Source organism: Oncorhynchus masou, chromosome 13 (genome assembly GCF_036934945.1).
Source record: "Oncorhynchus masou masou isolate Uvic2021 chromosome 13, UVic_Omas_1.1, whole genome shotgun sequence".
Classification (NCBI taxonomy): Eukaryota; Metazoa; Chordata; class Actinopteri; order Salmoniformes; family Salmonidae; genus Oncorhynchus; species Oncorhynchus masou.
Window position 1 is genome coordinate 13,871,448 of NC_088224.1, and position 16,029 is coordinate 13,887,476.

The window sequence follows — 16,029 nt, forward strand, 5'->3', positions numbered from 1 at the left end:
CATCTCACGAACCGCCAGCCTAATTACAATGAAGCCTGTGGTGTTAGCCTGCTGTGACGCCGCGACGACACTCCTTAACCGTCCACTTATAGCCCCGCCACTTATAGCCCCGCCGATCATAGCCCCGCCAACACTACGCCGGCATGCCGTGAGCACCCATTTATCTCACAAAGTAGCAAGGAGAAAATTATTTTCCCCCTGATGTTTCTATAGTTATCAATACGTTGTTATCTCCATTCTATTGGCATTCTTCATATCTGTCACACAACTCCAAAAGCCCCTGTAACCCCCCCCCCTCCCGCTCCATATCAATAAGAACATCCTTCCTATATGCCTCATCCTCCACCCTCCTTCCATATCTTTCAATGTGTCCCCAACACTACAGGAACATTTGATGAGACAGAAACCCCATCCTATCAACCGCTAAAGGACATGCTTGGCGACGTAGTCAGCAACAGACGACAGGCTTGTTTCCAACATACAACGTACGTCCGTCCATCGCTCCCCATTTTGAGAATAGAAACTCACAGGGAGGTGGCCTGACATCAAAGATCCACCGTCCGCGAGGACTGATTGTGCAACCTGATAAGCCATGCAGTCAAAGGTTCCAGGTTTTATTAGTGTTGGGTTATAAACAGGAGTGTATATGTGAGAAAGACAGACAGACAGACAGACAGACAGACAGACAGACAGACAGACAGACAGACAGACAGACAGAGGCTGACTGACTGACTGACCAAGCAGACCAGACAGACAGATCTGACAGACCAGACAGACAGACCAAACAGACCAGACAGACCTGACAGACCAGACAGACAGACCAAACAGACCAGACAGACTGTTAGTATTAATCTGCCACAGTGTTGCATAACAGATGGTTAACAGAATTTGGAGCTGCTCCTGTTGATGCTTGGTTGGCCTACATGCAGCAGGGCCTGCTTGGTTGGCCTACATGCAGCAGGGCCTGCTTGGTTGGCCTACATGCAGCAGGGCCTGCTTGGTTGGCCTACATACAGCGGGGCCTGCTTGGTTGGCCTACATGCAGCAGGGCCTGCTTGGTTGGCCTACATGCAGCAGGGCCTGCTTGGTTGGCCTACATGCAGCAGGGCCTGCTTGGTTGGCCTACATGCATCAGGGCCTGCTTGGTAGGCCTACATGCAGCAGGGCCTGCTTGGTTGGCCTACATGCAGCAGGGCCTGCTTGGTTGGCCTACATGCAGCAGGGCCTGCTTGGTTGGCCTACATGCAGCAGGGCCTGCTTGGTTGGCCTACATGCAGTAGGGCCTGCTTGGTTGGCCTACATGCAGCAGGGCCTGCTTGGTTGGCCTACATACAGCAGGGCCTGCTTGGTTGGCCTACATGCAGCAGGGCCTGCTTGGTTGGCCTACATGCAGCATGGCCTGGGCAGCCTGGGCAAGCCAAATCAATGATGTAATGCCATTAAATTGTCTGACTGAGTTCTTTAATCCACCTTTTTATTCACTTCACTTTTCTTCTCATCACACTCCATGTCACCCGAAGATCCAGTCACGCGAATGAGAGAGCATCAGATCAATGGTTAGTGGTTCTTCCCTTCACCAGGCCTCGTGGAACATTATAGCTATATTTAACACTGAAGTTATAGACTCAGCGATATGACGTAAATGCAGAAGGTAAACAGCATAGTGGGGCAATTTCCACAATAACTAAGAGTGTTGAAACTTCTATGCTGTATTGGTGCCCTTGACTACCAAGCTGTGATCAGCATGAAGCAAACCCCTGAATATGCATAGATACTAGATACTGTATGTGACTGTGTGAGAGCAAACCCCTGAATATGAATAGATACTGTATGTGACTGTGTGAGAGCAAATCCCTGAATATGAATAGATACTGTATGTGACTGTGTGAGAGCAGAGTCCTGAATATGAATAGATACTGTATGTGACTGTGTGAGAGCAAACCCCTGAATATGAATAGATACTGTATGTGACTGTGTGAGAGCAAACCCCTGAATATGAATAGATACTGTATGTGACTGTGTGAGAGCAAACCCCTGAATATGAATAGATACTGTATGTGACTGTGTGAGAGCAGAGTCTTTGCATCTCGCTCATCTCAATATCTGTGGTGCTGCTTGTGGCAACGTCATTTCACTCGTTAACGTTTTGCTGTAGTTGTATATCACAGATAAGAATACATGTACCTGCCCAGACCCCTGCTCTCTCAGACGGCTTCGTGCTGCTGAATGCTTGTTTATTTACCCTGTACGTGACTGCCACAAGAGGCACCACTGCAGTGAGCAAAGCAACAGCTGTGAAAAAGCAAGCCAAGCCATTAAAAGTTCCCTGGCCTTTATTTTGCACCCAACGGTTCTAACCCAAGGAATCCGCTTTTTCACAGACTCATTTAGATCAAAGCCTGTTGTTGCAAGTCCCTGCTCTTTTCTGCTCATTGAATATGCATGATATTTCCATTCCCATCACAATATACTGCTGTTTGGTATGGAGGAGAGGAGAGGAGAGGCAGGGAGGGAGGGAGGGAGGGAGGGAGGGAGGGAGGGAGGGAGGGAGGGAGGGAGGGAGGGAGGGAGGGAGGGAGGGAGGGAGGGAGGGAGGGAGCCATGCTCCGCTCAGAAGCCGACGATGAGCCACTGTGTGACCTGTCACTGCAGGGCCTGGTGCCTCCGCTACCTGAAGTCACTGCAGGGCCCGGGTGCCTCCGCTACCTGAAGTCACTGCAGGGCCCGGGCGCCTCCGCTACCTGAAGTCACTGCAGGGCCCGGTGCCTCCGCTACCTGAAGTCACTGCAGGGCCCGGGCGCCTCCGCTACCTGAAGTCACTGCAGGGCCCGGTGCCTCCGCTACCTGAAGTCACTGCAGGGCCCGGGCGCCTCCGCTACCTGAAGTCACTGCAGGGCCTGGTGCCTCCGCTACCTGAAGTCACTGCAGGGCCTGGTGCCTCCGCTACCTGAAGTCACCACAGGGCCTGGTGCCTCCGCTACCTGAAGTCACCGCAGGGCCCGGGCGCCTCCGCTACCTGAAGTCACTGCAGGGCCCGGGCGCCTCCGCTACCTGAAGTCACTGCAGGGCCCGGTGCCTCCGCTACCTGAAGTCACCGCAGGGCCCGGGCGCCTCGGCTACCTGAAGTCACCGCAGGGCCCGGGTGCCTCCACTACCTGAAGTCACTGCAGGGCTAACAATACAGAGGAACTTAAACACAAACACCCGTCCTCTCATTGCATTATTAGTTCTATTCAGCCTGTTAGATAAACCATTTATCCATGTTGCCTACTACTGTAACACCATCTGTGTACTTCACCAAGTTCCACTACCTTCCGTTCTCTGGTCTTGCCTGTCATCTCTGTGTTAGAGATAAACACTGAATAAACCTTTACCTGAAATTACCTGGTCTCATACCACAGTACAGTGTATGAGCAACAGGCGCAGCAACGCAGCAAGACAGAGTAGACAGTCACCAAGAAGCAGCAGGGACCGCTGGTTCACTTCAGACTGATTAGGCATGCAACCTCCGGGCTAATCCAGAAGCCTCTTTAACCACAGCAAATAACCAATCAAAAGGAGTCGGCTGAGTGCAGTTTTCAGTTCATCTCTCACAATTAAGCCTCCGTGGTTCAGCGAGGAGTGGAGCTTGATTGTGTCTGCTGTGTAACTCTATGGTAAACATGCTGTAAAGAAGGCTGAATGATGGCTAGGCCGCTGTTAAATAATGCACATTCTGATCTGCCAGCCTTAGCAAGCTGCTTTCAGCTGCATGTCATCCAAACTGGGTCAGCACCACCCCCACCACACACACACTCACACACCCCTGACAGATGCATTCCTCATGCTTTTGGAAATCTAGTCCTAGCTATAGCACTTGCCCTGCGGAAATTATGACTCAACTAAAAATCTAATATAATAAAGTAAAAATCTAATAATAGAGGTAGCTAGTGAGGTAAATGTGTCTGGGTGGTAGAAATACTGGACATCAGGAGAGGAGATGAAGACGGTCCTGGGATGTGCACACAGAGCCAAAATCACCCTGTACCACGGAAAATAGACACCCCAGTGGAGACAGATAGTAGGAAACGCACCAGTTGCTACCCCTGATATTTAGTCCAGAGACACTTTTTACATCTCCTCCTCAGCTCAGATCTGAACAGAGCAGGAGTGGCACTCCTGAAGGGAGACCTGGGTTCAAATACTATTCGACACCATTGAAAATAACTGTGTTTGATTGAGCTTTTGCCCAACCATCTGACGCTCTCGGTAGACTAGAACAAACACTCAATGTATTTAATGGTTCAATGCAGCCCTTCAGATCTCAATATCACATCCTTTCTGGGTAACAGATATCAATATCACATCCTTTCTGGGTAACAGATCTCAATATCACATCCTTTCTGGGTATCAGATCTCAATATCACTAACAAATCCTTTCTGGGTAACAGATATCAATATCACAACCTTTCTGGGTAAATGATCTCAATATCACATCCTTTCTGGGTAACAGATATCAATATCACATCCTTTCTGGGTAACAGATCTCAATATCACATCCTTTCTGGGTATCAGATCTCAATATCACTATCACATCCTTTCTGGGTAACAGATCTCAATATCACTATCACATCCTTTCTGGGTAACAGATCTCAATATCACATCCTCTCTGGGTAACAGATCTCAATATCACATCCTTTCTGGGTAACAGATCTCAATATCACATCCTTTCTGGGTAACAGATCTCAATATCACATCCTTTCTGGGAAACAATTTTGAACCTTACTGTTCTTTTATTTTTGTAAAATTAAAATGGTCAAAAATAAACAAAAATAGCTTCTTAGCAAATAATACATTACTCAAGCAACAATTTAGCTAGGACTGTCTGGGAGTGGTCTAAGTGAGGTGGCCAATTGGATGGATATATAACCTGAAAACGAGCTGTTGTTGAAACTCTTTGTTAGGTTTGAAACTCTCTGTTATTGGTCTGTTAACTTATAGCGCCTGGTGATGTCGCCAGGCAGACCAAAACTCCACCCCAGCAGAACAGGCAGTGTTTTCAAACAGCTCTTACACTAAAACGGCATTAGCATGATTTTCACAATTTCACAGTATTATTCCAACTTCAGTGTGTAAATATACAGTATATAAAACACAGGTAAATCAGGTTTGTTATATGCAGTAGATGAATGATAGGGGGCGGGGGGGCTCTGTTGAAGCAGCCATCTCCATGTATTTAGGAAGTTCTATTAATGTATACATTAATTTCTGATGTGTTTATTATATTACAGACACCTTAAACATTACAATTGAATTCGTTTTTATATATTTTTTTTTTCAATTGCTTAATTATAGCATAATGTTATAGAGATGACTAATGATACTGTCCCCACTAATAGAACATAAATACTTAAATACATGTAATTTTGTCCTTGAAACATTTAATTGAAATAGTGTAGAATTCCATTCATTCCTATGGAGGACTGCTCCTACCAACCAGTGGCTTCAAAGTCTCTCAATGGCCAATAGCATCAGCAATCTAAGGTTTATATACATCCTGGTTTGAACCCAGCTGCGCCTGAAGGCTGAAGCCAGACACCTCAAAGCTGCCAGCCCAATGTGTGATGTCACCTCCCACATCCATGGTGCGTGTGTCCTGTGAGCGAGCCATTTACACACCAGAACATACGGAACAACACATTCAAAACAATCTGTTCTCTTCCAACCTGACCATGGAAACACGCCGCACTGTTCTAACACCAGACAGGACATATGTCTTGTCGATGACGTCACATCAATAGGGGGGGAATCATAGGACTGAAATGTCTTGTTGATGACGTCACATCAATAGGGGGGAATCATAGGACTGAAATGTCTTGTTGATGACGTCACGTCAATATGGGGGAATCATAGGACTGAAATGTCTTGTTGATGACGTCACGTCAATATGGGGGAATCATAGGACTGAAATGTCTTGTTGATGACGTCACGTCAATATGGGGGAATCATAGGACTGAAATGTCTTGTTGATGACGTCACGTCAATATGGGGGAATCATAGGACTGAAATGTCTTGTTGATGACGTCACATCAATAGGGGGGGAATCATAGGACTGAAATGTCTTGTTGATGACGTCACATCAATAGGGGGGAATCATAGGACTGAAATGTCTTGTTGATGACGTCACATCAATAGGGGGGAATCATAGGACTGAAATGTCTTGTTGATGATGTCACGTCAATATGGGGGAATCATAGGACTGAAATGTCTTGTTGATGACGTCACGTCAATATGGGGGAATCATATGACTTAAATGTCTTGTTGATGACGCCACGTCAATATGGGGGAATCATAGGACTGAAATGTCTTGTTGATGACGTCACGTCAATATGGGGGAATCATAGGACTGAAATGTCTTGTTGATGACGTCACGTCAATATGGGGGAATCATAGGACTGAAATGTCTTGTTGATGACGCCACGTCAATATGGGGGAATCATAGGACTGAAATGTCTTTTGATGACGCCACGTCAATATGGGGGGAATCATAGGACTGAAATGTCTTGTTGATGACGTCACATCAATAGGGGGGGAATCATAGGACTGAAATGTCTTGTTGATGACGTCACATCAATAGGGGGGGAATCATAGGACTGAAATGTCTTGTTGATGACGTCACATCAATAGGGGGGGAATCATAGGACTGAAATGTCTTGTTGATGACGTCACATCAATAGGGGGGAATCATAGGACTGAAATGTCTTGTTGATGACGTCACGTCAATATGGGGGGAATCATAGGACTGAAATGTCTTGTTGATGACGTCACATTAATAGGGGGGGAATCATAGGACTGAAATGTCTTGTTGATGACGTCACATCAATAGGGGGGGAATCATAGGACTGAAATGTCTTGTTGATGACGTCACGTCAATAGGGGGAATCATAGGACTGAAATGTCTTGTTGATGACGTCCACGTCAATAGGGGGGGAATCATAGGACTGAAATGTCTTGTTGATGACGTCACGTCAATATGGGGGGAATCATAGGACTGAAATGTCTTGTTGATGACGTCACATCAATAGGGGGGAATCATAGGACTGAAATGTCTTGTTGATGACGTCACAACAATAGGGGGGAATCATAGGACTGAAATGTAGAAATAGAAATCTAATCTATAAAACGTGTATGTCTGTGTGTGTATCTGTGTGTATGTCTGTGTGTGTGTCTGTGTGTCAACATACACACAGATCGGCCTACCTGCACCTGTCTGCAGTTTAAGTAATGGCTTGTGCTGATGCAGTCCTCCCAGCACAGTTACCTTACGCCTTAGGAGAAAACAACAACAGCAAGACAAGCACCCCCCCCCCCCTCTCTCTCTCTCTCTCTCTCTCTCTCTAAACCTCTCTCTCTCTCTCTCTCTCTCGCTCTCTCTCTCTCTCTCCCTCTCTCCCCATCTCTCTCTCTCTCTAAACCTCTCTCTCTCTCTCTCTATCTCTCTCTATCGCTATATCCCTCTCTCTCTCTCTCTCTATCTATCTCTCTCTATCTCTCTCCCTCTCTCTCTCTAAACCTCTCTCTCTCTCTCTCTCTCTCTCTCTCTCTCTCTTCTCCCAGCATAATGACCCACATTACCTCAAGCTGTACCCGGTCAAAGGTCACCAATCTGAGGTGCATCTAAGCTGAAGTAAAGACAGAGGCTGCCACCAATAATAATAATGAAGATAAAACATCTCAGAAACTTTGATTGTCACGGCAGAAATTCCCAGTGGGAGCCAGAAAGCTATGGCGACACTTGTGTTGATATTCCCTCCCAGTGGGAGCCAGCAAGCTATGGCGACACTTGTGTTGATATTCCCTCCCAGTGATGTGATGTACTCTGCCGTCCAGTGTGAGCGAACAACTGATTTACAAGAATTAATGGATTGATTTAGACAATATTGTGAGTGTGATGAATCATTTCATTAATCATGCCCTTTTTGGGAGGGAAATGGTATGTGACATAACGCGAGCAGTTTCATGATTAACAATATCTTTATGAAGCCGGATGGAGCTGGGGCCGGGACATGCATGGGGCCTCTGTGGTGTGGGAACCATGCCAGCTAGCATAACCTCCGCATCACAGCTAGTTTAATCAAAGTGTCACTGTCTGTCGTTTCGTGGCTGATGGCAGAGAGAGACAGAGAGAGAGAGAGAGAGAGAGACAGAGACAGAGACAGAGACAGAGACAGAGACAGAGAGAGACATGGAGAGAAACACAGAGAGACACAGAGAGAGGGAGAGAGAGAGGGAGAGAGAGATATACAGAGAGAGAGACACAGAGAAAGACACAGAGAGAGGGAGAGATAATTTTGTACTTTAACTATTTGCACATCTCCTATAGCCGTAATATGACATTTGAAATGTCTCTATTCCTTTGGAAATGTTGTTTATTTCACTTTTGTTTATTATCTATTTCACTTGATTTGACAGATTTGTAAACATCTGTTTCCCATGCCAATAAAGCCCTTTGAATTTAATTGAATTGAATTGAGAGACAGACACAAAGAGAGGGAGAGAGAGGAGGAAGTGGTGGTGGTGAGATATAGAGCCAGTGGATATGTGGCTTATTGCACTGGGTACACTGCCCTTTACCTTGGCCAATAAGGAGAAGAGATCTCAATGATCAGAATCTGAATCTTTCAGGTTTGTGGTCTGAGTGGCAGTGATGTAATACACACACACTAGAATCCACACACATGCACAAGCATACAAACCAACACACACAACACACGTACACACTGTCAAAGATGTGACTTTAATGAGGCAATGCATGAGTGTGTTTGATGTGGAATCTAAGTAGCTTGTGACATCATCGTGTGGCATCATCATTAGACATTTTGGAACTGGCACACAGCCTCAGGGAGTGGTGGGGAGACTGCACTTTTGGTCTTCCAGCATAATAAAGGTTGTGACTCATGATGCTGCAACACAGCTAAGGAGGAGTAGTGCTCTGCTCAGGGCTTGGTGCTCATTCTCCAGCTAGGGAGGAGTAGTGCTCTGCTCAGGGCTTGGTGCTCACTCTCCAGCTAGGGAGGAGTAGTGCTCTGCTCAGGGATTGGTGCTCATTCTCCAGCTAGGGAGGAGTAGTGCTCTGCTCAGGGATTGGTGGTCATTCTCCAGCTAGGGAGGAGTAGTGCTCTGCTCAGGGATTGGTGCTCACTCTCCAGCTAGGGAGGAGTAGTGCTCTGCTCAGGGATTGGTGCTCATTCTCCAGCTAGGGAGGAGTAGTGCTCTGCTCAGGGATTGGTGCTCATTCTCCAGCTAGGGAGGAGTAGTGCTCTGCTCAGAGATTGGTGCTCATTCTCCAGCTAGGGAGGAGCAGGGCTCTGCTCAGGGCTTGGTACTCATTCTCCAGCTACGGAGGAGTAGGGCTCTGCTCAGGGATTGGTGCTCATTCTCCAGCTTGGGAGGCGTAGGGCTCTGCTCAGGGATTGGTGCTCAAACTCCAGTGTCTACATTGCATTGCTCATCATTTCCTCAAATTGCTCATCACCATACCAACCACCAACCTTCCATTTCCTCATCACCACACCATTCAAAAACATGTAAATCACATTGTCAAACCCATGCCATCTCTCCCTCCCTATCTCTCTCTCTCTCTCTCTCTCTCTCTCTCCAAACTCCCTCCATTGCTCCCTCCCTCCCTCCCTCCCTCCCTCCCTCCCTCCCTCCCTCCCTCCCTCCCCTCCCTCCCTCCCTCCCTCCCTCCCTCCCTCCCTCCCTCCCTCCCTCCTCCATCAAAAGTGAAACATCAACATGAACTACCCAGTAATGAACGTGTTGTTTGCAGTCAATCTGTAGGAGTCACTTTGAAGCAAGCGATGTAGAGCCGCGGAGAGATAACGCTTTCAGCGAGGACCTTGGAGAGGAAGCCTGCAGGCGTCTTCTGCCCCAGTCACAGAGCGGCGTGTCTGCTCAAGGTTAAAGTTGTACTCCTGACATTACCAAAACAAACCTGCTGCAGGCTTCGATGGTAATCAATTCAACTTTAAGGGCAATTCCATTAGGAAATAAAGCGCTCTTGACCTCCACATGCATGACACCTCCGGTGAAAGTGCTCAAATGTTGCTCAGTATAAAAGGGAAAATTCAGAATTCATTCGATTAGGACTATAACTACTATATGTTTAGGATTAAAAAACAGAATATGTGATGACCTCAAACTATTCCCTCTAAAGCACATGGTGTGCAATGCAGTATAAAACGCAGCCTTTTTGATCAACAGATGATCGTTTCGCGTCACTGAAGTCTGCCTCGCAGTGTCAACAAGAGCATTCAACAGTGCTTGTTATTGCAGGAACATGCTGTTGCATTACGACGCATGCTCCTGACGTGACCCACTGGCTGAAACCTTACATCCAGTCCAACGCCAAATTAGACCACAATATATCATCACAGACAAACACTACAGGAATTCATCATGTAAACACGATATATATGTCTACTCATCTGATTTCTCTAAAAGGTTTAGACAAACATGGACCGTATTGTGTTAGGTCTTTATTCATTCTTTATTATGAAGTGAGACAAAAATGTCTGCTGCCATTGTGCTTTTAAATAGTTCAAATACTAGGCATAAAAATCCCAGGGAAAATAACTCCAGAAATAAGATTAATTTGATTCTTTACAGTTTGTAGAAATATTAGATTCATCAAAGGGTTATGTACAAGGCATCTTGTAATAAACAGTTATGTTCCTTTGATCTGCATTATACAAAAACAGCGGTTAGCCTATAGCTAATACAAGGCCTTTCTACCTGAATCTATACTTGTGCTACTATCTTTAAAAAGTTGAAACGTTTGTAGTATAAGGAAGTGCTTTAATACGATGAATGAACTTTATCATGGCTAGAATAAGGTCATCTTATTGTGTTGATCATTTTGAGCTCTGGTGCAGTGCAAGGGATCTCAGAAGTGACCTCTAAGCTTTGCCCACCTGTGAGAGATGTAATACGGGGCAGCTCCGCCTACGTTTGGGCCTCGGGCGTTCATTCCACAGACTTGGTGGTGAGATGTTCTGGATTGTTCTGGAACTATTCCATCAGCACCAGAAGTCTCCGCTCTAAGACGTGTCAGGCAGTTGCTTAACCATTTACAAAAGGACCCACTCCCTGTCCCACCCCATGGGTTTATCCATTAAATACCACACTCACGGGCTTTTCCCTGATATTCAATGTGTATGACTACTAAGAGTACTGGATAGAAAGATGATGTCATTATTATTACGCGTTACTAATACCATGCATTATTGCTCTATAGTTTTTTATGATAAGACTCCCAAGAAATATTGTCACCGGATGCTATCTAGATTTTGGCAAAAATCCAAAGCTTCGTTAAATTGGCATAGATTTCAGAATTATCGTTTTTTTGTTTTTTTGTTGTTGCATGCAATAGGTTTATAAAGTGGCAAATAAAATAAGAGGATATTTAGAAAGTGTCAAATGCTTTGGCATATTCACGACGAAGGCTTGCAAAATTAAAAGTAAATTAAAGTGCAAATGAAGACTCTAAACAAACTTGAAGTAAAAAATAAATTAATAAATAGATAGGCCTACATAAATAAGTGAATAAATAAATAGGTTTACCTCAACCTTGAACACTTTTGTGTCCATTAACACCAGTACAATATTGTCCAATACTTTAAAAGGTTTGACCTTTGAGAGAAATTAAGACATTTTCAATGTCCTGTGAGTTTGGCAAACATATGATATTTCAGCTCATAATACTTGAACAAATTGTTGTTGTTATAACAATCAAGGGAGGATAGCCAATGGAAATAGACGTTTGGGTATAGGCTACATGAGTAATCCAACATGTCCTTAGTGATGCTGTTTGCTGCAGGAGGGTATAAGACCTGTGCTGTCACCATGGAACAGGTTGTCTAGGGAATAATATAGGGAAGCCGTTGGAAGAAGTTTCATTACATGTTCATGGGTACTGGAAGTCAGTCGTCAATGGAGCTTATAGGTGAGAACTCTCCCTTAAAGCAGGCGGACTCGTAGTGCTTGTTAAGGTAGGACTTTAGAGCAAAGGTCTTGTTGCATCTCTTACACTTGTAGTGCTTGAAGGCGGAGTGCGTCTGCATGTGAGCGCGGAGGTTAGAGCGGTCGGCGAACGCCTTTCCGCAGTGTGCGCATCCAAAGGGCTTCTCGCCAGTGTGAGACCGCATGTGTCCCTGCAGCAGCCAAGGTCTACTGAAGGCCTTGCTACATATGTCACACTTGTGTTTGAGGTCGTGGGTGAGCAGATGCATGGCCATGGCAGGCATGGACACATACACCTTCCCACAGGTGGGGCACTTCTTGGCCATCTTGCTCTCCAGGCTCCGGTGGGTCTGCTTGTGCCGGCTCAGGTTGGAGGATGTGGCATACGTCTTTCCACACTCGTTGCACGTGTGACGCTGTATGGTCCTGGGGCTGCTGATGGCTTTTCTCCTCGACCTTCCGTCCGTGATGAAGAAGGCATCTACCGTGTAGCCCTCGCTCACTGCGGTGTCTCCGTTGATGTAGCCGGAGGAGATCTCGGAATGGGGGCTGTCGGGCTGGTCCGAGTCTGGTGCTCCGTAGTCGCTGTGGATGCCATTGTAGATGGGGCTGGGAGAGGGGCCTTTTTCGCTGTGGATGCCATTGTCACTTTCGCCGTCGTAGACAGACGGGGTCATGTAGTCACTGATGTACCCTGTAGCGTTGAAAAGAACAACAGACAGATTAAATTATTTATGTGATTTGGCCTACTGATGTTAACTGATGCAACAGTGTAATTCTCCCTAGTTGCAAGGCTTCCTTTGTGACTCACGGTGCGTGAGCTCTGCAGCCTATTATTTCAGTCATTTACAGTTCCAGCAGAGGTGGGTTGAAAGACATTGACTTCTTGTGAAGGTATTTTGTTTCTACATCACTTCACCCCAAAAAATCAATATCTCTCAGTTTCAATTAGTGAGCTATCCCATTTAAGGACAAAGGCGCAAGGGGAATAATATCACTTCAGTTATAATTGCATTTGCCTTTCTCAGAATATAGGTCGATGTGCACCACTGAACGTACACATAGTCTCACATACATCCAGGTCCATCCAGGGTACTCCATGACCAAGAGATAGGAATGTGGATGAATATTCTATAAATGTACTTCCGGAAAAAAATACAGTCGGGTTATGCAAATGCAAGTGCACGCACTGTATTTTATAGAGCGTAAATAATGTCTTGAAACATGATCAAGCCTTCGTTTAAGAGGCAAACAGACTCAATTCAATTCAAGGGCTTTATTGGCATGGGAAACATGTGTTAACATTGCCAAAGCAAGTAGGGTAGATAATATATAAAGTGAATATATAAAGACTCTCTCTCTCTCTATCTCTCTCCTTTCTGTCTCTGTGTGTGGCTATGGTTGTGGGCTTGGACTAATGATCCAAAGGAATACACTATAAAGCCGTATTCTAATCTACAGTATCTTGCACACTCGTCTGTTGCACACTTGTGGGTATATGTAGCTCAACAGGGTTTTAACCTTGTGTGCTCCGCTGTAGAGCAATTGAAATATCTCTGCCTCGGGAAATGTGCAGAGTCGACAAAAATTAAAAATGTGACTGTATTGAATAGGATGTGACCGCGGGTCAGCAAAGCTTGATGTGCAACAAGCTTATCCACACGCAAATAGACTACAAATAAGCACTTAGTTTAGCCTACACATAGAATACCAAGTAATAAAAGATAAACATTGTGCATGCCGATAAAAGTCAGAGATTCTAACAGCTTTACCTTTTTCATGAAAGCGGAGGCTGAGGTCGGTCCTCGACCTGCCATAATGTCTCTCCAGATCAGCAGATGAGAAATCATCGAGCTTAACCTTTTTGACCAGAAAAGATCTTGGCATGGTTCTACGCTGCACAAAACAACACTCGTCCGGTGGTTCAATGGGTCACTCCTCATGCAAGGCGGGCTGAAAAGGGACTAGCTGTATATACGGGCTGAATCGCTCTTCAGCAAGCAGATTTGTGTGTGATCAGATGCCAGCACAGGGAGAAAAGCCTGAGATCCCTTCCGAATCCTCACGCTGCTAGTCCTTGTTGAGCTGCTGGTTTACGTGCTACAGCGCCGTGTTCCGCTGGTAAGAAATGCAACTTCAGCACTGGATAGCTCCCTTTCAGTGCTGCGTGCATGTATAGGCAGGCAGGCTTCGGCACTGGACAACACCCCCGCTGTGAGACAGTGAGAGATCCGTTCCTTCGCTCTTCTCCTCGCTCTCTGTCTTCCTCGTGCAGCTGTACTCAGTCTCCTCACAGGTCGACCCTAGAAAATAGTCTGGTAACTGCTCCCAGGATTTGGCTCGTTTTAAACTTCACAGAGCGTCCCTTTATTAATGGAGTATTTGACAGTTCCCACGTAAATATTTACCACTCATTGTAATAGAGGATGGCAGAAAAGTCACTCATGAAAACGCTGCCTCTCAGCGAGCTCCGGCTTTTCCCCCCTTTCGCTCTCTCTCCGTGCTGAACTCTGTTGAAGGTCTTGGGCTTTCTGAAGTCTGTTGATCAGCTGTTGGGATTTATATGGCTGCGATCATGTGCGAGATGGAGATGGAAGTGCTTAATTTAATCCATCAAAAGATATCTCCCGGGACCAACGTTGAACTAGGATGATTTATGGACTTGGTGAGTCGTCCACGATTTCTTTTTTTTCCTTCCGTTTATAACGATCATGTTTTATTATGGTGTTGACCATTATTTATTTTCAGTAAATCATCACAATAAATGCAACACTGACGGATAAAAACAGTAGGCTATATAATATTATTTGAATAGTCCTGTAGGTCTAACATTTGATTTGTGTTCTATGTTCTTACTACACCGACATATTGATTTAGCTATACAGTATTATGAACATGTTTAGGATACTTTTTTAGGGGACAATAAGTTGACGTAAATTCATTTTTATTTGTCCAGTAAGGATGATCTTAGGAGCTTCATTTTTTGAAAATAAAAGACTGCATCTTCCATAACAGTAATAACTTTTACAAACCCCCGCTCACTCAACGTTTACAAACCCCCGCTCACTCAACGTTTACAAACCCCCGCTCACTCAACGTTTTCAAACCAACGCTAACGCTAACCACAAAATCAAATGTTGGCTGTTGCCCGAGGCTTGCAGGTCACTTTTTTACATCACACTCTATAAACCAATGGTGTTCTCTTTATGCAAATCACAGGAGCTGGGTACCAGAAGGTATTTTTCCTCAATGATTCCTGCAGGGGCCATATGTGCGCAATTAACGGAGATCCAGGAGCAGTAGTATCCTTGGTTGTTTGACATCGTGTTCTTTTTGTTCTTTCCTGCAGCAGGACGCCTTTGTGTTTGTGTCAGCGCCCGGTTAGTCCCCCGCGTGCCCCGTGCAATTGTATGGGTCACATGTGCACTGCAGTCCGGATATGCTATAACCTACCAGTTTTGATACGACTTTAATACACATAGGCTACGCACCTATTAGGCTACTATTATTGCCTATGTAGGCCCACTGTAGGTTATGCTTACGTTGGACAGAAATAGGAATAGGCCTACTGTAAATATATGTTAACCTTCATCAGAATTACGTAACGATAATCTGTCTATTTTAGCATATGTGTGAAGGTGATTGTTTATATTAAATATTTTGCATCGGGGATATAGCCTATGTTTTTCATGCTGATTATAGCAGTTCGTAACCTCTGTTGACTCCCACCTGACCCCTGTCTAACACACCGAATATAGGGGACTAAAACAACCAAGCTCTATTCACAATCCTGCGGAAACAGGGCATAAAATCACCTTGCATCTTTGCAGTTAACAAACTCCACAATACCATGCTTGAGGATAGCCGGGAAGGGGTGACCTGACTTGTTTATGGAAGGGAAGAAAAAAGACAAGAAAAAACAGTCCATTCTGCTTGTGCCTCACCTAGCGCACAGAAAATTCCCGGGAACTGCTGAGTTCAGCAGAAAAAAGGCATGACAAATATAGAAGCTTGCGCGTCTCTAAT

At 45.4% G+C, this 16,029-nt stretch overlaps 1 protein-coding gene across 1 annotated transcript; it reads right to left on the reverse strand.

Moving 5' to 3' along the window:
• Nucleotides 1-11,536: 11,536 nt before the first annotated feature.
• Nucleotides 11,537-14,569, reverse strand: LOC135551349 (transcriptional repressor scratch 1-like). The gene is made up of 2 exons (XM_064982570.1): nt 13,776-14,569; nt 11,537-12,697 (listed from the first exon to the last, which is right to left on the reverse strand). Exons 1-2 carry the CDS (start codon nt 13,888-13,890, stop codon nt 11,964-11,966), a joined length of 849 nt encoding a protein of 282 aa, XP_064838642.1. The 5' UTR covers nt 13,891-14,569; the 3' UTR covers nt 11,537-11,963.
• Nucleotides 14,570-16,029: the final 1,460 nt, after the last annotated feature.